Source organism: Pelodiscus sinensis, chromosome 16, assembly GCF_052426305.1.
Source record: "Pelodiscus sinensis isolate ZL-2025 chromosome 16, ASM5242630v1, whole genome shotgun sequence".
Lineage (NCBI taxonomy): Eukaryota > Metazoa > Chordata > Testudines > Trionychidae > Pelodiscus > Pelodiscus sinensis.
The window spans coordinates 18,392,422-18,417,387 of NC_143067.1; the positions used below are offsets into that span (position 1 = coordinate 18,392,422).

Here is a 24,966-nt window from a genome sequence, read left to right on the forward strand (position 1 = left end):
GTTCCTTGGGAAGGGGGGAGGGCAGCCAACACATGGTCCAGGTGAGCCAATGGTTTTGGTTTCCTTTGGGCAAAGTCCCCGAGCAAAGGCTCTTTAGCAAAGCAGTCAGTCATGGTCTAGAACAAGAGGGGAGGGTCCTCTGGTGGCTCAGTACCGGATTAAGAACGAGGGCGCACTGGGTAGGAAGGAATAGGAAGGTAGCTGGGTTTCAGCGTGGAGAGAGGCAAATAGCAGAGTCCCGCAGTGCTGCTCAGTGTAAATAAGCTTGGGAAAGGGATAAATGCTGGGGTGGCAAAGGGTGCAGAGAATACACCATTAGTTAAAATATTGAAGGACAAAGGATTCCTAGAACTGGGTGACTGGTCTCCCCCGAGTTATCCTCTGAACTGTCATTCATGTTAAAATTCGACACTTTCCAACAAGGACTTAACAAACATTTGAACTATCTCACCCATTACCAAGATAGTTTCCCCAATTATCACCTCTAATACCATTAACTCACAAACATCCCACTCTCCCTACCTCTAATATCATCAATTCACAGACACTTACCTTCCTTCCCCCCCCCCCCCCCCCCCGCATCCCCCTCCTGTTCTGCAATGTGATTTGTCCTTTTCATATTTGTTCATTTTTTTTAATTGTATCCTTTGGTATATATGGTTGTGACTACTTTCTTCCACTATTTGATCTGAGGAAGTGGGTCTGGCCCACGAAAGCTCATCATCTAATAAACCATCTTGTTAGTCTTTAAAGTGCTACATTGTCCTGCATTTTGCTTCAACTCCCCCGAGTTATGACCTCCCACTTTTTACTGAATGGTCATAAGGGGGAGTAGGGGTGGAGACAGAGAGGAACAAATGGGGGTTGGGGCAGCATGGGAGTGGGACCTGGGGAAGAGGTGTTGCCTGGACAGGTCTTGGGGGCATAGGCAAGTAGTGGGGAGGATCACCTGCCTCGTCCTCATGTGACTCCTCCCCATGCCACTGCTATCCCTGACATGAAATATTGTTACTACTTAGTATCTTTCTGTAGTTATATTTTCATTTGTTTCAATAGCCACACAACAGGTAATTTTTTTTAACTATCCCAGTTTTTCAGAGACCTGTCTTTGTCCCTTGAAAATCTTCCTTTGATAATGGATTTTAACCACACCCTCTCTAGAGTTTTGAGATTTCAAAAATACTAACCCTTGGCCCCTTGAGTTGTAATTTTTTTCAAAAAAGAGGACACTCCTGAGAGGGAGTGTATCTGTATCAGTATCTGTCAACTCAGGTTATATTAATGTGTTACATTAATACAACCTGGTTGCGTCTAGATTGGCATGATTTTTTCCAGAAATGCTTTTAATGGAAAAGTTTTCCATTAAAAGCATTTTCAGAACAGAGCGTCTAGATTGGCACGGACGCTTTTCTGCAAAAAAGCCCCGATCGCCATTTTTGCGATTGGGGCTTTTTTGCGCAAAACAAATCTGAGCTGTCTACATTAGCCCTTTTGCGCAAAAGGGACTTTTGCCTGAACGGGAGCAGAATAGTATTTCCGCAAGAAGCACTGATTTCTTACAGTAGGAAGTCAGTGCTTTTGCGGAAATTCAAGCAGCCAGTGTAGACAGCTGGCAAGTTTTTCTGGAAAAGCGGCTGATTTTCCGGAAAAACTGACCAGTCTAGACACAGCCCCTCAGTTGGCAGATACTGATACAGATACACTGCCTCTCAGGAGTGTCCTCTTTTTTTGAAAGTTCAAATATGGTAATCCTAATTTCACAATAATAGCATACGGAGAGCTACAGTGTTTCTCCCACTTTCCTCTCAGGATTTGGAAGCATGCTCTCACTTTCAGGTGACATTGTAAATAAGAACTAAGCAGCATTATCTCCTTCAAATTGTAACCAAACTTGAACAAGAAATAGGAATGAGTGGACATATAGGCTCTGAAGTTTTACATTGTTTTGTTGGAGTGCAGGGATTTTTTTGTCCTTCTACATTTATAAATTCAGTTTCATGATAAAGAGATTACACCACAGTATTTGTATTAGGTGAACTGAAAAATACTATTTCTTTTGTTTTTGTATAGTGCAAATATTTGTAATAAAAATAAATATAAGCTGAGCAGAGTACACTTTGTATTCTGTGTTTTAATGGAAACCAATATATTTGAAAATGTAGCAATATTTGAAATGTAGAATATTTAATGTAAATATTCAAAAATATTTAAATTAATGGTATTCTATTGTTACTGAACAGTGCAATTAATCATTATTAATTTTTAATTGCTTGACAGCTTTAAGTGGAATATTTAAATGAGTGTAGTGTTGGCTAATGGAGCCAAAGCTTGAAGGGCTATGAGTGTCCACATCATAGGCAGTGGCAGTAATAGCTTGGGCTCCCTCCACATGCCTCCTCCCACCCAATAAGAGGAAAATATAATGGTCAATAAATCCACTTGTGTCAATGGTCCTGTGTGATAATACTTGTTACTTTTTTGCCATGTAAGGACTAAATGATTTTAACGTTATCTGTTGAGCTCAAGAGAATTCATAGGCTATGAAGTACCATTTCCATTAATCCCTGGGGAATTAAACTCTGTAACTTGAAATATTCCGTTCTAGACCATTGTCAGCAAACATTGCTGATCAGACTGAGCAGTGATAGTTTTAAGTTCCAACCAGTTTTGGTCCCTAGCATCTGAAAAAAAAAGAGCTTTGATCTCTGGTTCTTATTTTCTCATATTTTCATTTTCAAGGAAAATCTAGTAAATCTCCCTATCAATATAAGTGTCACTTGTTGAAAATTCATATTAAACAAACATTTCAGTTATTGAAACACACATGCAATTTCTGGTGTTCAAAGACAGACTGCTGAATAGTCCCCCTACAACAATGCACAAGAACCTCCTAGACTGCAGATAGAGCTCACATCTCATGCTGTTACTATGGTAACGTAGCCAGGTCTCTGAGTTTTCTAAAAAGCAAATACTGAAGACACAGACTGCATAAGAATGGATTATAAGAGCGACAGCACTAGTCTCTCCCAGCAATGTCACTTTAGGGGTTTGGGTAAACGCAGCTAGGTCACGTATTCTGCTGTGATTAGAATGTTATCAGATTTTACTTCTTTTACCCCTTCTCTACTTACGCTACATCGATGACATCTTTATGATCTGGACCCACGGCCAAGAAACACTGGAGACATTCCACAGAGATTTTAACAACCATCAATCTCAGCCTGGACCATTCTACATGAGAGATCCATTTCCTGGATACCACAGTACAAATCACCAATGTAAATTAGACACCACTCTCTACAGAAAAATACAGTAACTTTCATGCCTCCAGCTCCCATCCAGAACACACCTTACAACCCATCATCTATAGCCAAGCCCTTCGATACAACCGCATCTGCTCTAATCCCACTGACAGAGACCAGAAACTTCAGGATCTCTACCACGCATTTATAAACCTCAATTACCCACCTGGAGAAATAAAAAAACAAATTGAAAAGGCCAGACGAATACCAAGAAACCATCTACTTCAAGACAGACCCAAGAAAACCAACAATAGAACACCATTTGTCATCACCTATAGCCCCCAATTTAAACCCGCCCAACACATTATCAATAAATTACAATCTAGACTAGAACGGGATACTACACTCCGAGAGGCTCTGGGAGACAGACCCATAGTCTCCTACAGACAATCACCTAACCTCAGGATGATTCTTACCAACAACATACCACACTAATACCAACCCTGGAACTTTTCCTTGCAACAAACCCTGTTGCCAGCTTTGTCCACATATTTACTCTGCTGACACCATTATTGGACCTAACCAATTCAGTTATAAGATCAAGAACACATATTCCTGCTCATCTAGAAATATAATTTATGTCATCATGTGCCAACAGTGTCCGTATGCTATGTACATTGGACAAACGTCTCAGACACTTTGCCAAAGAATCAATGCACACAAAACGGATATCAGACAGTATCACAAAGAAAAAACAGTTTCTTGCCATTTCAACCAGAAAGGGCATTGTCTCAATGACTTGATTACCTGCATACTGCTTCAAAGACATTTTAACACCAAACTTGAAAGAGAAACCTCTGAACTGTCATTCATGCTTAAATTTGACACTTTACGCCTGGGTCTTAACAAAGACACTAATTATCTTACCCATTACAAAGATAGCTTCCCCAATTATTACCTCTAATATCATTAGCTCACAGACATTTACCTCCCCCCCATCCCCCCTCTGTTCTGAAATTTGATTTGTACTTTTTATATGTGTTCACTTTTTTTTTATTGTATTCCTTTGGTATATATGGTCATGCCTATTTTCTTCCACAATTTGATCTGAGAAGTGGGTCTGGCCCACGAAAGCTCATCACCTAATAAACCATCTTGTTAGTCTTTAAAGTGCTACATAGTCCCGTTTTTTGTTTCAGCTAGACTAGACTAACACGGCTGCATCTCTATTGCTATCAGATTTAAAGGGTTCTACATGGCATGTGCCCAGACTGTCACTCTGCAGCATAGTCTTCTGTTCCAATGGCCCTCTGCTAAAAGGAGCACTTCTACATCCGAGGACTGATCTCACAATATACAATCAATCAGCCAAAATAGGCTGAATGGTCCTAGTTCATAGCACATGAACTAGAAATTGCCCAGGACACCTGGATTAACTTCTACAGCTCATAAAAATGCCATGAAATGTTAATAGTCACAAATGACCAAGCCCTTGTTTTACATTTTATTCAAAAGTCACTTTGATAGACACACTGTGCAAAGGCACAGGGATCATGGGCAGCTCCTGACAAAAACAAAGCAGAAATAAATCCCCAAAGCAGGAGGGAAAAAAATCCAAGAGACACCCAGGCTACATATAGACTGCATCCTTCTGTTGACAGAGGGATGCAAATCAAACACATTGAAATTGTTAATGAAGCCGGGATTTAAATATCCCGTGCCTCATTAGCATAAACATGGCCGCCACTTTTTTCGAAATGGAGTTTTTTTGAAAAAAAAAAACACTGCAGTCTAGATGCGGATCTGTCGAAAATAAAGCCTTTTTCGACAGATCCTGTATTCCTCAAAAAATGAGGTTTACAGGATCTGTTGAAAAAGGCTTTATTTTCGACAGATCCGCGTCTAGACTGCTGTTTGGTTTTTTTTTTTCAAAAAAACTCCATTTTGAAAAAAGCAGCAGCCATGTTTATGCTAATGAGGCACAGGATATTTAAATCCTGACTCATTAGCAATTTCAATGTGCTTGATTTGCATCCCTCTGTCGACAGAGGGATGCAGTCTAGCCGTAGTCCCTGGTGCATGCATCAGTTATGAGATGCTCTGTTTACTAGGTGTGACTGCATATTCTGAGTGCTAAGTGGGATACCTTGAAGTTTTGTATAATGAGCAGCTGTGTGAATATAGCATGCAGTCCATGTACAGCTATGATTATTTACACATTTCAATGTTTTCCTACTTATAGTCAACAGTTGTCAGTGACTTGAATGGTAAGCAGCTCCATAGTACCTGTACAGGCTCATTTGCTTTCTTCTCACATCTAGCAGATTGTGGGGGAGCAAACAACTCTGCTCCTCAGAGTAAGAGAATTTTAAGTAGGTGACTAATATGTAGAGTATTTCTCTTACTCTCTCTGTTGCCTTCAGAACTCAGCAGAGTTTAGAAGACAGGATTTTCCCCTTCGGGAGTTGCCTGAAAAACTTTTAATTTTATTTTCTGGGTGTGAAAATGTTGATTGTTTTAATTTCTGTAAAACACCAGTACCACCATCAGGGACTTCTTTCAGATCCCTAAGTTGACATGGCTTCTTTCAGCTTTACCATGTGATACCCCTCACTGCTTGGGCATGTTCCACTTCTCCTCTGAATCCTGGTGTAATAAACAAAACAAACATCGACAACAGATGAAGAAGAAGGAAAAAGGTGAAACTATTGCACCCTGGGAGCCAGGTTCACTGGCTGGCTCTTGCCAGCAGAACCTGAATGCCAGTCTTGGATGGTGAGTCTGTCAGAAGTAGAGATTTAATAATCCAAATCACCAACAACTCCAACTGCATCAGGAGGCCCAAAGCTTGCCAGTACTATCATTGTGGGCTTGTGCAACCCCCATCACCGTAGTATCTCAATGCTCACAAACAGTAGCCTCCCCAGGAATTGAAATGGGGGGGGGTGTTCAAATTTATGGGGGTGGGGTGTCAGGGCCGATGAGGGGTTAGACCGTGAGGGTGAAGGTGGGCTGTATGGCACCATAGTTCACAAAATTGGGGGTGGGGTGTTGGGGAAATTCAGGGGAGGTATACACCCTCATGGGAGGTATAGGGAAATCCCTGCTCACAAAACATTTATCCACAATAATGGGGAGCTGAGGCACAGAGAGATTAGGCGGCTTGTCTGAGGTCACCCAGGGAGTTTATGGCAAACCCAGGCATTCAGCCCAGATCTCTATTGTCTCAGTACAGCGCCTCATCACATAATTAACCTTCTTGTGAACGAAACTCCTTTTACCTACAGAAGTAGCTAAGCATTTATACCAGGCTCTTTTCTGCATTTTCTGAGGGCTTGTCTACACATCCCATTTATAGGATGGTTTGAGGCAGCCACACAGACCCCACATTTTGGGGCCCCTGTAGCAGCTGCCTCAGCCGTCCTATGGATGGGCCTGGCATGGGGCCACTGTTAAAGTCAATTTTGGTACTCCGGCTTTTCACAAGGAGTAGAGCTAAATTCGACCTTGCATGATCAACTTTACAGTAGTGCAGATGCACCACTGAAAGTTGACATTCTTGGCCACTGTGTAGTGTCCCACTGTACCCCACTGTGACCACTCTAGCCAGGACTTTTAACTCTCTTGGTCTCCAGGTACACAAGAAAAGCCACAGGAAAATTTCCTGTTTGGTCAGTGTGGCGAGCAGACCTCGGAGCAGGCAGCACACCTCAGCAGCACACCTGACCACGAAAGCCCAAGGTCTCAAGCAAGCACCAGCATGGAGCGTGCAGGAGATCATTGCTGTGTGGGGAGAGAGACTTTTCTTGCAGAACTATAAAGCAGCAAAAGAAATGCAGATATCTATGCCAAGATCACAGAGGCTCCCGTTGGCTGGAAACAGCAGACCGGAGTCAATGGGAGCTGCAAGGCTCCGTGGCTATAGACTCTTTAGATAAACAAGGCAGCTTGGGCCCTCTAATGGCTTTCCCAAAGTGGGCCTGCATGAGAAACACTTGGTTCCGAGATAGGAAACAAAGGGTAGGAATAAATTATCAGATTTCAGAATGGAGAGAGATATATAGTCGTGTCACCTAGCCTTTATATTGGAATCAATCCTGTCATAAATGACCTGGAAAAAGGGGTTGACAGTGAGGTGGCAAAATTTGTAGATACAAAATTATTCAAGATAGCTAAGTCCAAACAGACTGCGAGAGTTACAAAGGGATCTCACAAAACCAGGAGACTCGACACAATGGTAGATGAAATTTAGTGTTGATATATGCAAAGTAATGCACACTGCAGAACCTAATTCCAACTATACATACAAAATGATGGGGTCTAAATTAGCTTTTACCACTCAAGAAAGATCTTGGAGTCATGGACTGTCCTTTGAAAACATCTGCTTCATGTTCAGTCGTGGTCAAAACAGTTAATAGAATGTTAGGAACCATTAGGAAAGGATAGAATCATAGAATACTAGAATTGGAAGTCCAGTCCTGTGCCCTCATGGCAGGACCAAGCACCATCTAGATCATCCCTGATAGATGTCTATCCAACCTGCTCTTAAATATCTCCAGTGATGGAGATTCCACAACTGCCCTAAGAATAGCTAACAGGAAAGAAACTATCATAATGCCTCTATGTAAATCCATGGTGTGCCTACTCCTTGAATATTGTGTGTAAATCTGGTTATCCTATCCCAAATATACATATTGGAACTGGAAAAGGTACAGAGAAGGGGAACAAAAGTGATTAGGAGTAGGGAACAACTTCCTTATGAGGAAAGATTAAAAAGATTGAGGCTTTTTATCTTGGAAAGGAGATAACTAAAAAATAATATAATATAAAATCTTGACCGGTGTGGAGAAAGTGAATAATGAAATGTTGTATACTCCTCACATAACACAAGAACAAGGCAGCAGGTTTAAAATAAACAAAAGGAAGTACTTCTTCACACAATGCAGAGTCAATTTGAGAATCTCTACATCAGGAGATTGTGAAGGTCAAAAAGAACTGGATACATTTCTGGAGGATCGCTCCATCAATGGCTATTAGCTATCATCATCAAGGCACACAGCTGAAAAAAAGGTGGATTAGTTTAAATATTTGGACAGCACCATCTTAAGTGATAGTACCCATGGAAAGGAAATTATCTCCAGAGTTAACAGAGCCAATCAGGCCCATGAACAACTCAAAAATCCTTAGCCAGCACAACATTTGTCGTTCCACCAAACTGAAGACCTATAGTGCAGTGATTCTAACGTATTCTGTAGGGATCTGAGAGGTGCACTCTTTATAGAGTAGATTAGATAAATGTCTATTAGGGATGGTCTAGACAGTATTTGGTCCTGCCATGAGGGCAGGGGACTGGACTCGATGACCTCTCAAGGTCCCTTCCAGTCCTAGTATTCTATGATTCTATGATATTGGCATAAAATTGCTGCAGTTAGTATATCACCCATGTACATGTATACTTGACTTCTTGTGCCGGCGCAGTGTGTACTCACCAAGATAGCTCATGTCACTGCACAGTGCAGAGCACCATCAGTAGGTATTCCAGTGTGCAACTTGTCCAGTGCACTGTGTTGTAGGACATTTGCACAAAGCATGGTGAGATAGAAACATCAGCAGCATCTGAGTCTGTTATTTGGGAAGGCTCAACTGTGAGCACTGGAAGCTCCCTAGATGTGGGGATGGGACACCAGCTTCTGGAAAGTGGCCCTTCCCCCATTTGGCCTCTTCCTTTCAAAGTCGTGCCTTCACTCAGACTCTTCCCAGCTACTCCTTTGAGGTCCTGCCATCGACTGCTCTCTGAGAGAAACCTCAACCTTCCCGGCCAGATCAAACTCTGCCATTTCCCAGCGGGCTGTGGAGGAGCACAAGGGAGAGAGAGCAGCAGCACATGGGGGGCAGCAGAGCCTGAGCATGCCCCAGGTTGAGGCAGCGGATCCCGAGTGTGCCCTGGGGGGCGGGGGTGTACAGCAGAGTCCAAGCGTGCCCCAGGTGGGGGGGCAGGCAGCAGAGCCCGAGTACACCCCAAGAGTGGACAGCAGAGCCTGAGCGCACCCCGACAGGGGGAGGAGCAGCAGAGCCCGAGCGCACCCCAGGTCGGGGGGCAGCAGAGCCCGAGCCGGGTTCCATGTTCCTCGACTCCGGCCACCCCTCTCCCTCCCAGCAGCAGCGGCTGCTGTAAAAGCTGCCACCTGCACGAGGAGGCAGAGGCTGCAAGGCACCGGAACAGGGCAGACCTGCGCGGTGAGGAGGGGCCGCGCCGTGCGAGAGGGTGGGGCAGCCACAGTGGGTGGTGGAGTGGCCAAAGCCGCATGCCCCCAGAAGCCCATCCTCGCTGGCAAAGCCCCAATGGGAGCTGCCTATGGGTTTTGCAAGGGGCAGGGGAGCAGAATTTTTTTGCGGAACCCCGAGTTTCACTTTGTGGAACCCCAGAGTTCTACGGAGCACCATTTGGAAAATACTGGTGTAGACTAACCCTGGGGTCTACAGGAAACTGAAAACTGAGCGGGAGGAAAAGCTGGAGGGAGGGGAGACAGGAAGGACTTTGCCACCTGTAAATGACTTGCTCCATACCCCTCACAAAAGGGATGAGATCAGCCTGAGGTTTGGAGGTACATTCTGGAGTTTGTTGGTTTCCATGGTTTAGTAACTCTCCTGTACCGTTTAAGAATAAAGTGCATAATGTGAGACATTTTATTTATTGTTGCCCATGTGCAGAGTTGCCAGATTCCATTGGTTTCTGTCTGTTGTTTTTTTCCTACCGATATTACTAAAGTGACACACATATAAAGCAAGGGCATGTGAAATGAGGTGCGTGCTGATTGCACACAACATTGACTGTAAATTCCTCGTGCTCCCTCTGAATTCAATCAAAGTGCTGCTACAGTTCAATTAGCACACCTCACAAATTCTAGGTATGCAAGCACAGTTAGCAAAACTACCCTATCCTGGGAAACCATCTTGGTTACAACAGTCTTGTGGTAGGGATGTAAATCCCATTTTATTGATTAACTGGTTAACTGATTAAGGGAGGGTGAGTGAGGGGGCTGCTCCAGCCTGGCTGAGCTGGAGCAGCCCCCTGCCCACCATAGCAGGGCTGGAGCTCCCCTATCTGTGGCATGCCAGGCATAGGCATACCATTGACAGGGGCATCTCTGTCCAGGCTGGAGCACCTCTACCCATGGCAGACTTCACAGGGGCCCCTCCCCCTGCGGCTGGGGGGAGGGAGAGGAGCTGCTGCAGCTCCCACTGGTTAATGGGAACTGGTAAGCCTCACCCGTTAAGGGTGAAGCTTATTGGTTAACCATTCACATCCCTATCTTGGGCCCACTGAGAAGAAGGAGGCCACTCACTAGCTTAGGTTGCTCATCGATGATCTAAGGCAGGGGGTCTCCAATCTTTTTAAGCACAAGATCACTGTTTGAATTTAAGTGCAATCTAGGCTCTACCTCAAACCCAAATACCATTGCCCTGCCTCCTTCTCTACCCCTCCTCTGAGGTCCTACCCCTGTCTTGAGGCCCTGCTCTGCTCACTCCATCTCTCCCACCCTGCACAGCAAGCAGAAGGCTCCCATGGGGCAGCTGATGTACTGGCACTTGATAGCCTCCCAGTCAAATCAGTCAGGATCATCTTTTCAGAAGCTCCAGGATCTACCAGTAGATTCTGATCTACTTGTTGGTGAACACTAATATAGGAGAGTGGATTATAAGGCCTCACTGACCAAAAACGGTGGCAGAGGCAGACATGGACATGGTTCAGAAGTACCCAGACCCAGGGGGCTCGTCTACACTGGCCCCTTTTCCGGAAGGGGCATGTAAATTTCATTAGTCGTAGTAGGGAAATGCGCGGGGGATTTAAATATCCCCCGCGGCATTTAAATAAAAATGTCCGCCGCTTTTTTCCGGCTTTTAAAAAAGCCGGAAAAGAGCGTCTACACTGGCCCCGATCCTCCGGAAAAAGCGCCCTTTTCCGGAGGCTCTTATTCCTACTTCAAAGTAAGGGCGCTTTTTCCGGAGGATCGGGGCCAGTGTAGACGCTCTTTTCCGGCTTTTTTAAAAGCCGGAAAAAAGCGGCGGACATTTTTATTTAAATGCCGCGGGGGATATTTAAATCCCCCGCGCATTTCCCTACTACGACTCATGAAATTTACATGCCCCTTCCGGAAAAGGGGCCAGTGTAGACGTAGCCAGGGAGTTTAGGAGTGTGTGGGGTTCTGTACCACCTAACAACAACTGTACCAGCTAACAACAAATGATGTTTGGAGGGCAGGACTGGACCGGGCTGTGACAAGGGCAGATCCTAAACAAATATTTTGCCAATATGAACAATTGACAATATTATTGTGATTCCAATATTGTGACAATTCCTGTACTAAGAGATGAAAAGATATGGCCCTTTTCTCCAAGCAGCTGTAGTGAGTGGGAAGAAATGCTGGTAAATCAGGACAGCATCCGCCTAAAGCCGATTTAAGGGATTAATTTAGCTAGTCCAGTTAGGTAAGTGGTGGTGAGTCAGTTGTGAAATGGGGTTGTGGGACCGGCCCTAGGCTGGTTGGACATGACAGCGGGTTATCAGACAGCGCATGGCACCAGTTTCAGAAGGGGCGGGCAGGGCCCCTAAAACCGGCCCTCAGGAGCACGCTTGGCTCCTGCAGAAAGCGGGGGTCCCCGGGGTTTACCACTGTACCGATTCACCCCTTAGCCGGGCCGAGCTGAAGACCCGCCGCCGAGGGCAGGTGTGAGGGACGGGCCCAGGCGCGGGAGGCGGCAGGGGTGTGCCTGCGAGGGCGGAGTGAGTGTGACAGCAGAGGGCGGCCGCAGCGGGGGAAGGGAAGCGGTTGGAGCTGAGCCGGCAGCAGCTAGTGACCCGGCTGCTGCGCTCCTCCGCCTCCAGCGGCAGCGGCAGGGGTGCGTGAGCAGAGCCGCGCCACCTCCACAGCCGCCCCGACTCGCCCCGGGCCTTCCGACCCCAGCCAGCCCCGCGGGGCCTCCGCCCGCTCTCCGCTCTCCGCCTCACACTTCCTCCTCGGCGCCATGGCGGCGGCGGCCGCCGAGCCCGGCAGCGGCCGATACCAGCAGGTGAGACCGGCGGCGGGCGGCTAGGCGAGCGCCGCGGCTTGCTAGGCCGCACGGCGGGGATCAGGGGGCTCCGGGGAGAGCCGCGCCCTCTGCCCCCGCCGAGGTGGGGATGTGGGGCCGGGTCTGGGGGCGGCGGAGCAGAGCCCCTCCGCGGCGGGGAGGTGACCCCATAGCCACAGCCTCCTCCCCGGGGCTCTGCCGGGCACCCGCTCCCTGGGCCTAGGGGCAGCCAGAGTTCCGCCGACCCTGCTCTTGATGAGAGCCACGAGCCCCCAGGACCATACGCTGCTCTCTGGGGCGGCCCCCCCTTTCCTTTCCCTCTGCCCGAAATCCTGCAGGAAGAAGCCAGTCTCGGCCCCCGGTGCGTGGAGGGGTCCGGGAGAACAGCCTGGGGTTGTGAGCCCTTCCAAGGGAAACTACTGCATGGATCGCAGCCCTCCCCCCTCCAAAAGTCAATGCCAGTCCCTTGGCTGAGAGCCCCCAACACACGGGAGGGAGAACTAGACACTCCTGGGCGGTGTCTCCGGCCACCACAGTCCCGGGCGTGATGCAGCCTTGGCATGAACATCTGCACAAAACCAGCTAGGCCATGCGCCTCTGTGTGTCCACAGCATCATAACTGGGGTGCTTGACTGGCCTGGCCTGGCCGTGGCATGTACACGCCACACTGCTGGGGGGAGCATACCAGTGGAATTTAGGGAGTGGGGTCTGATGTGTTTTGGCATTGAGGAATCCTGTGTTAGCATCTCTATGCCTTAATGGGATGACTTTAACTGGTGCTCATCAGTAGGTGAATGGGGTTCAGTCAGGAGTAAATTAAATCAAGGAAGTAAAATGTATTTGGGCGTTTGGACTTTTCACTGTGTCTTGTAGGTTAAAGCACCTTCTCCATAATAGAGTTTTGGGATAGAAGAGTTCTAAACCAAAGCCCCAATTGTGGGAATTCAGCTGTATGTTGTTGAGGTAATTTTAGGTATATGACATTAAACTCATCCACACACAGAGGGCCAGAATAAGGTTTACCTGTCACTTGAGCTCTGGATGGGAAAATGGTCACGAGTTGAGCAACTACACAATGGTTGGTGCTTGTCCTGTGGTGATGGAATTAAAGTTCTCAGTAGACTAGATGCAATTGACCATTGCCTGCACACTGATTGGGGGGATGGGGTGGGGCTAGAAGACAACTGATGGTGGATCTGCTCTTAAAGTGGTATTACTAGTCTTGAAACTCAGCTCATTTTCCTTCTTCCATACTTGTCTGTGTGTAGTTCCATTTTGCAGCTACTGCATTTAATGATCTCCTAATTCCAGTTCTCAGGGCCACTACCTTATTGCAGTGTTTCCTAAAAAACTATTTTCTTCTGTGCTTTCTATAAGCAGAGTTCTTTTTAAGATTACTGATTTCTCTTAAATTTAAAACTCATTTGGGCAGAAACCTTCTTCTTGTCTGAACATATTGTTTGTAATGTACAAATAGTTATTAATATTATTGGTAAAGATCCTGAAGGGGAGCCCCACAATGAGGAGCTAAATTCCATCCCCTTGCTCCACGTGATTCAGACATTCTGTTGGGAGGAAATGCATTTTGCTTGGAGGGTGTGTCTAGCAAAATATTTTCGACGCATAACTCTAAACTAGACAGACAAAGGCCTCAGTCCTGCAGCTGACATCACGAGTGGACCCTTATACTCACACATTCTAACATGTAGAGTTGGAGCTTTAATGACTGAAAACAAAGGAGAATAATTATGCTCACATATAAAAGCATTACAAACATTTTTGGTTATATATTTAGTTTCTGTTCCTGGTTTCAGTTTTGGTTTCACACAGTATTTATCTTCTCTTCCTATTCTTCCATGCAATGCAGGCCAGGAATTGTCTGAGGTTGCTGGAAAGTTTTCCTTTTGCTAATTTTTTTTATTTTGTTTTGTTAGTCTCCAAAATATAGATTTTTAATATTTGCAGATAATGAAAATTATCAAGCCCCAAATTAAATTAATAATTTTAATGTCACTACAATATTTCTAATTAAAATAATGTTTTATTTTTAATTTAAATATTTTCCTGCACAATTTGTATTTCGTATATTATAATGTGCTAGTGCATCAGAACTAGAAAGGTAAACTGATTTTTTCTTAATTGTTCTGGCTGAGTGAAGTGCAGAAAGTAAAGCCACAGTCTGAGCAGTGAAAAACAGATTTTTAAGGGAAGAATGAATTTGTATAAATATTTACTATCTACTACTTATTATAGGGTCATCACAGAGTCACTATAATAAGTTGTAGATAGTTTACCATAATAGTAATTTTTTTCTTTTCAGAGTGCTTTAAACTTTAAAAATGGTTTCCTGTTAGGATTAAATTTTTCATGCGAATTCTCAACTAAGTGGTTAGGGGTTTTATGCATGTCTAAAAGACAGATACAGCTCCATTTACGCTTTTTAATATATATATAAAAAAGGTTTAAAATGTTAGGTGTTTTCAGTCATTCTTTTTGGATTCAGATATTTCAAAAAGCTTAACTTCTCCTCATCCTAAACTTCTTATGCTATTTGCACTTCTGTAGTACCTTCCATCCCAGTGTCACAAAGTATTTAAATGTTAATCTGTACAACACTTTTGAGCGTCAGAAACTTGGCCTAAACTTAAATTTGGATTGCCATGGGTATATTGCTCAGGGATGTGAAAAAACACCATAGTGATGCTTACCCAACCCCCAGCATAGACACAGCTAGGTTGATGGAAGAATGAGGGAGGTGGATTACGCACAGTAATTGGAAAAACCCTTTCTGTCTCAGTAGGAAGCGTCTGTGCTCTGAAGATGCAGCAGCATAGCTGCAGCATCATATCTGTGCTGTTGCAGCATTCATAGTGTAGATGTAGCTGGAGAATGACCAATTCTGTTCTAAAAATTAGGTCGACCTAGCTACATTGCTCAGAGGTGTGAAACATCCACACCCCGAGTGACATAATTAAGACGACCTAGCTCTGGGTTTAGCTGGCACTAAATTAACAGAAGAATTCTTCCATCATCTTAGCTACCATCTCTCAGGGAAATGGCTTAGCTACTGCCCTGCCATCTCTAAGTGTAGTGGGTGACTACATGGAAGTGCTGTAGTGGCACAGCATGTAGTGCTGTACTGGTGCACTATTTCTAGTGAAGCCATAGACTGTGTTACAGAAGGATTCAAATTCTGGTGTTAAGATCCTGAGATAATAGGGATATATGTGGAAAAAGCATGCTGCCCCACAGAAAGAGAATATTATATTATTCTTTAGTTACCCATCTGACAGATCAGAATGATATTGCACAGTTCTCTGTAAGGAAATCAAAGCTGTCATTATTACTAATCTCTTAGTCATGAATAGATCTTGTTATTGCTACTGTAGTGCTATAACTCTTCATGCTGCTTTAGAGATTAGAAAGATAGTCTCTGTTTTAAAGGGAGCATTAGAAAATGGAAGGTTCCATGAAAAGGCTGTTACAATGCAGAATCTTTGAGAGTAAGTGGAATTGTAATGAGAGACCCTAAGGGACATGCACGAAAGGAAAAAAATAATAGTTTCTCCTTTTAAAAAAATGTTATTGGATTGATTGGTATGCTGTGGTGTGTCTTGCTACAGAAGTGCATGCTATGAAAACAATGATGCATAGCTGACATTTAGCTGTCGAAAGGATGAGGAGAATCATTTTCTGACATTGAAGATGTCAAATTTAAATCAATTTATCCTATGTTGCTACATATTATAATGACAACAGAAAATGAGTATCAGTCACTTGCAGTGTCCCTGTAAGATGAGCCTAAGATGTCCCTGTAAGGTGGCCACCCAGGAGAGATTTGTATTCTCCCCAGGTGATTAGCAGAGCTTCCACAGTGCCAACAGCTGGCAGGATGTATTTCTACTGGTGGTGCACATCTGCACATGCCTCAGTACACACAACAAAATATATTCCACACATGGACAGAAACAGAGGAACATTGGTGACTATGTGACAATGACATGAAATATAGTCCTAAGTTAATAACCACAGAGGATATATTTAGTTTCAGGAACTGGTAAAATGACAAACAGTGGTCCCAGAAACCATCAAAATCACATGCTTAATTTTTACTTTACAGGATTATGAAAGGATGGAGGAGGGTGGAAATCCTGAGTTTAGAGTTTTTCTTAATTTTAATCTGTTAGTAGGTTTCAGGTTGTATAATAGCAGTTGTGACCTTCACTCACTCCCTTTAATTTGTTACCATATTAAACAATACATTACTTGTGTTTGCTGGATTCAAGCTTGCTGAGGGGTCTGGCCTCTGCACAGCTTTTTCTGTGTGGACATACCCTACGGTCAGAGGGCTTGTTTACATTTGAAAGTTGTTTTGGATTAAGAGTGTGAATTTAAAATACAGTAATTATTCCTGAACAGCTCCATGTGCGGACCCACTTTATTCCAGAATAAGAGTGCCTTGCTCCTGTTTTGCTTAATCTATAAACAAGGCACTCATTCTAGAATAAAGCAAACCAGAACAAAGCGTTCATATTCTGGAATAATTATGTCCACTTACAGAGTTAATAATAGCTCCATGTGAAGACAAACCCTTAGCCTATGATTCAGTGAGTGTTAAGATTAGGGATGTAAAAAGGGTTAAATACTAACTATGTAACTGATTACAATTTAGTCAGTTAAATAGTTAAATGCCAGTATTTTTTAACCTGCCAGCAGCCACCTCATGGACTGCTAGCTGCAGGCACCCAGTGGCTGCCGGCCCTGCAAGATCCTGGCCCTGGCAGCTGCTGGCGTCCTGGCATGCTGGTGGCTTCTGGCATCGTGAGCTCCCAGTCCCGCCAGCTGCCAGTGCAGTGGGAGTTTAACAAGCATCAGCATATCACTTGGTTAACCGATTAATCTCTTATATCCTTAGTTAAGATGGCTTTTCTGTTCCATTAAATTACTTCATTTGAGCTAACAGTGTTGAAGGAAGCCCCCATTTTTTCTTGGAAACAGAGCCACAGATGATTCTGCTTTACCATTGTGGGTGGAGCCTTATGGGGGTTCACCTGCATATATCCAATTTCAGGATCAGAACTCTGGTGCTTGATCCTATTCTCATTGAAGTGAATGGCAAAAATATCCAGTTACATTAATGTGAGTAGCCTTGGGCCCAAGCAAACTTCCATTAAAATCAATGGACACAAAATAATCCACAAAAAAAACCCTGTTAATCATGTTGCTTAATAACACCCTTCACTTTTTGCATGAATTTTCAAGCAGACTGAGCAATAATAGAAAGTTTGGAGATTTTGATCTGGGAAGATCCACAGCCATGTTGTGTATATAAGTCAACATTTCAAATGTTAAATGAGTAGCTCATATTCAGAAATGTATCTTTTTCTCTTTCATAGATTGTGAAAATAATTTCCTTTGCCTTTAAAGTAGATATGGTTTTTAAGTGATATCTTATTTCAAGTCAAAGTTTTAGGGGAACAAAAATAGAGCTTTATAATGGAAATTACTTGTAAGCTTTATATGGGAAGGCTATTAGCTCTCTATACCGGTCTCCAATTTATTAGAAGTACATAGTTTGAAATTATTTCTGTGTATTTTGTTTATACTTGGCTTCCATAACTTCTGTAATTTCACTTTGGTGAAAGGCTGTAACTTTTGGCATTGATTCTTATGCAGTCTTTGACTTTCTGTGTTTTCCTTTTAGAAATCTCAGAGAATGTTAAACTACCATGGAAACTGCATGAGACGTGAGATCAGATGAAGGTTATCTGCAGTTAGATCTTCTTGTATGTTGTCACTAAGGGACTATTCAGCAATTCTACTTGAGTACACCAGCAACTGTGAGCATGTGTTTCCATAACTGAAACACATATTCAGTGTAGATTCTGCCCAGTAACACTGGTGTTGCTAAGTACTTGCCAGAGTTTCCTTTAGACGTGTGTGTATATATAGTTGTGAACTGGTGTCAATCGTAATTTTTCCAGTCTGTGAATCCTTTTTATTAAAAGTTTTCTTAACGATTTAACCCTCAAAAAACAGATTAAATTTTACATGCAATAAACAGAATCATAGACCACTGAAAACAAATTATTGGATAAATACTAACATAGTCATGTTTTGTTGCAAGTTTTAAATGAGACACTTAATATTGTTTTTTTTTAGGGATGGAGACTTTATATTAAGGAACTTTAAAAAACAATGTTTGAATTAAAAAAAATTAACTAAACTTCATTGTCATCATTTTGCTAAAGCCTCAATCTTCTAAACCAAGGGTGGGGAACCTGCAGGCCACTGCTTCCCATAGTTTCCATTGGCCGGGAATGTTGAACCATGCCAACTGGGAGCTGCAGGGCTCTGTGCCTGCAGACGCTCAGTAAACAAACCATCTAGCAGTCCGCCAGCAGCTAACCCTGATGAAGCGCATGCAGCCCGTGGGCCAGAGGTTCCTGGCCCCACAAAGTCACGAGATCTCCTCGTCAACCTCCTCCTGGCCCTAGTGAAAGCTGCCATATATAATACCAGGAGGAGGATGCTGGACAAGGGGGTGCTCTGTAACTGTGGGGCCTACTTCTGTTCCTCCCTAGTTTCATGTATCTGGGTAGAGTTCTTCTGGGCGGCGTCCATTGACTTTGTAGACAGCTTTGAGGAGCAGTGGGCGCTGTCCGAGGTTCTCTGCTCGGTGTCCCCATCTAGCTCCCTTGTTTTAAACCTTGGATACACACCCCTTGACCCTGTTATTTTATCATTTGTCCCCCATAATCAGTTGATCCCTAGGTCTTGTCTCCCTCCCGCAAGGCTGGGGGACGGGTTTCAAATAGTGCTCTAAATATCTGTGTGCATACTTAACTTTGCTACCAGGAGCAGTCAGTCCCTGTCACAGTAGCAGAGTTAATCATGTGCGTATCTGTAGGACTGTGGCCCAAGATTGCAGAGCTCACCTGCTCTTTCCACACAGAGGTCTAATTAATGTTTAGCAATACTGAAACAGGCCTTGGCTTAATATCTACAAGATGTCAAATTAGAATAAATTGTAATTTAAAATCCACTCATTTAAAAATAGTGCATGAACTAATGTGAACTTTTTTTAAATGGACAAAATCAATGTATATTTTATGGCATCTCTTTTATTTAGAAATACTGCTTTGAAGCTGAAAACTGTTTCCTTATTTTTTTCTCTCCCACCCCTGACTCTGACTGTAGAGATAATTTTGAGTGTTAGATTGAAAGTCGGAGTTTTGGCCTAACCAGTCTTGGCACCATTAGTTGGATTTTTTTGGAGGGGGGGGCACCTGGGCATGGAATTCTATTTAGAGCTTGTTTTGTTGCCCACTGCCATATTGTCCTGGCAGTAATATCAGACACAGAGCTACATTCATTTATTTCTGCTGGTAATAAATCATGTTTTTGTAGGATGATTTATACAGGAAAAAATTTAAAAAAAATGTATTGGAGGCTCTTCTGTTTGATTACAATTTACTTTGTGACTATGGGCATCTAAAAGTTAGGATTCTACTCAGACACTTCAGTATTTGTACTGTTCTGATGGCTTGCACTTGAAATAGTTCAGAAAAGCATGGAGAACAGATATAATTTTGTCTTTTCCCATTTCCATTTGTGGTAATCTTCTAATTTAATTTAGTTTTTCTTAGATTCAGTTTTGAATGCCTGAGTTATATCATGCTGATGGTATTCTAAACCATCTAGTTTTCTGCATGTCTTTTTGAGAGTTAGAACTTTTGCATTTTTTCCAGAAGTAATATTGCAGTGCTTTTGAACAGAATGTCAACAGCAGTTTTTACTCTTGATTCACAGCATTGCAGAATTATCTAAGGGTACGTCTACGCTGCAGAATTTTTTCGGAAAAAAGGCTTTTTTTCCAAAAAACCTTCACTTACGTCCACACTGCTATTGCGTTATTTTGAAAAAAAATCGAAAGAACAGGGTTTTTTCCCCGACATTGGTAAACATCTTTCTATGCCGAAGAAACCTTTTTTGAAAGAGCTCTTTTGGAAAAATGTGTGTGTGGATGGGGAAGAGGGCGTTCTTTCGAAAGAAGAGGAAAGAGGAAAAAACACAGGTGTCCGTCCTAGTAGCCATTCCATCCATAATAATCACAGCTTAAATGTGAGATAGGGTCTATTCAGTGTGGACACTATCTTTTTTAAAAGCAGATTGCTTTTTCAATACACTTTTTCTGTATAGATACTCTTTCAGAATAAGTTTTTTCAGAAGATCTCTTCTGGAAAAGCTTCTTCCGAAAGAAGCCTGCAGTCTAGACATAGCCTTAATGTGCTGCTCAGTACCCAGAGTATGCATTTTTAAACACTTGTTTAGAATTGGCATGTGAGATCTGTGGAAAACTTAGACATGGGGTTTAACTAAAAGAGTATCATTTCTGAAATGTCTGTTGAAAGCCTATGTTTTGATGATTACAAAAATGAAACTATTTTAATTATTAAATGAAGACTGCACTTCAGTAGAAGAATCTTCAGCCAAAGTTCTCAAAGCATTACCTCTATGAAATATGTAAATATTGTTATACACTTTTTACACAAGAAGAAACTGAGGCTCGAAGGCTAAGTGCCTTGCCTGTGGTCCTCAGTAGCTCATGGTTTCTTTGGGAATGGAATATTCATGGATCGCATACTGTAACCACAGCACTTGTTACTCTAGTAAGTGAGGGGAAAAATACTCAGCTGAATTTTTCAATAAAATATTAGTAGACATTCAGAGAGTTAAAGTTGACTTTTTTTTTAACACCCTCCCTCCCAAAATGTTTTTAAAGTAAAATACTTCAGTGAATCAAAGGGAAAGTAATTATTGGCCTACATCAGTGAGTGAAATGGACTTTGCCCCTTTCCGATTAAACTCCAGTTGTGCTTACCTTAGAATTCTCTGGTTCTGAGGAATTTTTTAGTAGCCATAAGGGAGAAAATCTCTTGCAATAGCAGATAATAAAGCATTCTTAATTGTGTGTTCCAGGTGCCTGCACCATCTTAGATGGAAAATGCAAGACTAGTGCTGTCATGGCAATGTTGGGCCACTTGAGGCCTGATGATTCATTCTTCCTGCCACATGAACCCTTATTGTTTAGTTAATGAGCACTTAGTTGAATTTTAGATGCCTGGAAACATTAAAAAGGCTGCAAGGCATGTCTGTGTACCATATGCGTTAGAAGGAAAATCTGTTTCATATAACTATTTACAGCAGAATGTTGTGGGGCCTTGGAATCTTCTAAACTCTTTCCCAATTTTAAGATGCCTAAAATATGGTTCTATTTTGTTTTATTACATGAATTGGTGTGATTTGAAGTTAACATTAGGTTCAGCTTACTTCCTCCTGCAGAACTTAATTGTAAGATATTTGTATACCCTCTTATGACACTTGAGCATTTTCATTTTTATTCCATCTTATACTGATACATTGTATATGCAATGCTTTCATTTTGCCTCCTATTGAAATTTCATTTCTCAAGTCTCTAATTTTTTCCCTACTTTTTTCTTATAGACATCCTTCTGCTGTTAAGATAGTGAGTGATGCTGCTCAGAGAGTAACAGAACATCTAATATGCCAGACTCTTACCTCATTTATTGTTGATGTCCTGAATTTTAATGCAAGTTTATTTCCTAGCAGATTACATAGCTGCAGTTTTCATGGGCAGCATTTTAGGCTTTTCATCTTCAAGTGATTTTAGGCTTTTCATCTTCAGGGATTTAAATTGGGCCAATGCTTCACAGAAGGGGAAGACAGAAGAGTCATCAGGTCTGAACCTCTGCATTTTGCAGGATTCTTCCCAGTTATTTGATGTGTTTTCTCCAATCTGTTCTTAACTCAGCCACCTCCTTTCAGGATACAGTTTCTCTTGAAGTTGATAATTTTTCCCCTAATGACCATGTTACATGCATCATTCCTTATCCCCAGATAATCCTAGAATCATAGAACCGTAGAACTGGAAGAGACCTCAGAAGGTCATCAAGTCCAGCTCCCTGCTCTAGGCAGGACCAATCCCAACTAAATCAACCGAGCCAGGGCTTTGTCAAGCTGAGACTTAAACACCATTAGGGATGGAGACTCCACTACTTCCCTAGGTAACTCATTCCAGTGCTTCACCACTCTCCTAGTGAAATAGTTTTTCCTGATATCCAACCTGGACCTCTCCCACCACAAGTTGAGATCATTGCTCCTTGTTCTGCCATCTGTCACTACTGAGAACAGCCTCTCTCCATCCTCTTTGGAACCTCCCTTCAGGAAGTTGAAGGCTGCTATCAAATCCCCCCATACTCTTCGCTTCTGCAGACTAAACAGACCCAACTCCTTCAGCCTCTCCTTGTAGGTCATATGCTCCAGCCCCCTAATCATTAGTTGCCCTCAGCTGGACCCTCTCCAGTGCGTCCACATCCTTTTTGTAATGGGGGGCCCAGAACTCAGGGGCGGATATAGGGCAGGGCGAACGGGGCGGCCGCCCCGGGCTCCGCGCTTCAGAAAGCCCCGCACATGAGCCGTGGTGCCGCTGCGCATGCGCATGGCGTCACTGCGCATGCGCTGTGGCAAAGGGGGGGCCCTGCAGAATTATACTGCCCGGGGCCCCGCAAAACGGTCATCTGCCCCTGCCAGAACTGGAAACACTACTCCAGATGTGGCCTTATCAGAGCCAAATAAAGGGAAATAATCACATCTCTGGATATGCTGGCAGTGCTCCTCTTAATGCAACCTAATATGCCATTAGCCTTCTTGGCTACAAGGGCACACTGTTGATTCATATCCAGCTTCTCATCCACTATAACCCCCAGGTCCTTTTCTACAGAACTACTATTTAATTGGTTGGTCCCCAGCCTGTAACAATGCTTGGGATTCTTCTGTCCCAATTGCAGGACTCTACACTTGTCCTTGTTGAACCTCATCAGATTTCTTGTGGCCCAATCCTCCAATTAGTCTAAGTCACTCTGGACTCTATCCCTGCCCTCCAGTGTATCTACCTCTCCTCCTAGCTTAGTGTCATCTGCAAACTTGCTCAGGGTACAATCCATCCCCTCATCCAGGTCATTAATAAAGATATTGAACAAAACCGGTCCTAGAACTGAACCTTGGTGCACTCTTCTAGAAACCGACCGCCATCCCCTGTAAGTCAGTCCGGTCTCCTACCATGTTTGCCTTTCTTGCTACGCGTTGGGATGGTTTCTTTCTGTGCCTTCAATAAGGCTTCTTTAAAATACTGCCAGCTCTCCTGGACTCCTTTCCCCTTCATGTTAGCATCCCAGGGGATTCTGCACATGAGGTCTCTGAGGGAATAAAAATCTGCTTTTCTAAATTCCAAGGTGTGTATTTTACTACTCTCTTTTCTTCCTTTGGTCAGGATCCTGAAATCTACCATCTCATGATCACTGCTTCCGATGTTGTCACCCACCTCTACTTTCCCTATTAGTTCCTCCCTGTTTGTGAGCAGAAAGTCAAGCTGCGCACGGCCCCTGGTCGGATCCTTCAGCACTTGTACCAAGAAGTTATCCCCAACATTCTCCAAAAACTTCCTGGATTGCATATGTACTGCCATATTGTTCTCCCAACAGATGTCAGGGTGATTGAAGTCCCGAACAAGAACCAGGGCCTGCAATCTGGAAGCTTCTCTCAGCTGTCCGAAGAAAGCCTCACCTACCTCATCAACCTGATTTGGTGGCCTGTAGTAGACACCAACCACAACATCATTGCTGTTGTTTGCACCTCTAAACTTAACCCATAGACTCTCAACAGGTTTTTCTCCCTCTATATACTGGAGTTCTGAGCAATCATAGTGCTCTCTTACATACAATGCAACTTCTCCTCCTTTTCTCACCTGCCTGTTCTTCCTGAACAGTCTATACCCTTCCATGACAGTGCTTCAGTCATGCGAGTCATCCCACCAAGTCTCTGTTATCCCAATTAAATTATATTTCTTGGACTGGGCCAAGGCCTCCAATTTTTTCTGTTTGTTGCCCAGGCTTTTCACATTAGTTACAAACACCTCAGATAGGGCGATCAACTGGTTATCTTCTCCATTCAAATCAGGGGTCTTACTTTCTTGCTCGTTCCTCTTTGCATTTCTTCCTGGTATCCAACTTTCTCACTCCCCTCAGGGTTTTGGTTACTGTCCCCCAACGAAGCTAGTTTAAAGCCCTCCTCACTAGGTTTGCCAGCGTGCCCACGAAGATGCTCCTTCCTCTCTTTGTTAGGCGGATCCCATCTCTTCCTAACAATCCTTGTGCCTGGAACAGAGTCCCATGGTGAAGAAACCAAAACCCTCTTTCCGACACCACCTGCGCAACCACACATTTACTTCCTCAATTTGATAATCCCTGCCTAGTCCTTTCCCTTCAACAGGGAGGATGGACGTGAACACCACTTGCGCTCCAAATTCTTTGATCCTTCTTCCCAGCGCTACATAATCCGCAGTAACCGCTCAAGGTCATTCTTGGCCGTATCGTTAGTTCCCACGTGGAGAAACAGGAAGGGTTAGCGATCCAAAGATTTGATCAGTTTGGTAAGCCTCTCAATCACATCTTGAATTCGAGCTCCCGATAAACAGCACACCTCTTGAGATTCCAGGTCCGGACAGCAGATGGATGGCTCAGTCCCTCTTAGGAGGGAGTCCCTGACCACCACCACTTGTCGTCATCTTTTA

At 43.6% G+C, this 24,966-nt stretch overlaps 1 protein-coding gene across 1 annotated transcript in view; it reads left to right on the forward strand.

The window, feature by feature from the left end:
* The first annotated feature begins 12,022 nt into the window (after positions 1 to 12,022).
* NDFIP1 (Nedd4 family interacting protein 1) overlaps positions 12,023 to 24,966 on the forward strand; it is a 48,484-nt gene continuing 35,540 nt past the window's right edge. The window contains exon 1 of the mRNA XM_075900316.2: positions 12,023 to 12,314. Coding sequence (XP_075756431.1) covers positions 12,270 to 12,314 — 45 coding nt within the window. The 5' untranslated portion in view covers positions 12,023 to 12,269. The remainder of the gene's footprint in view (positions 12,315 to 24,966) is intronic.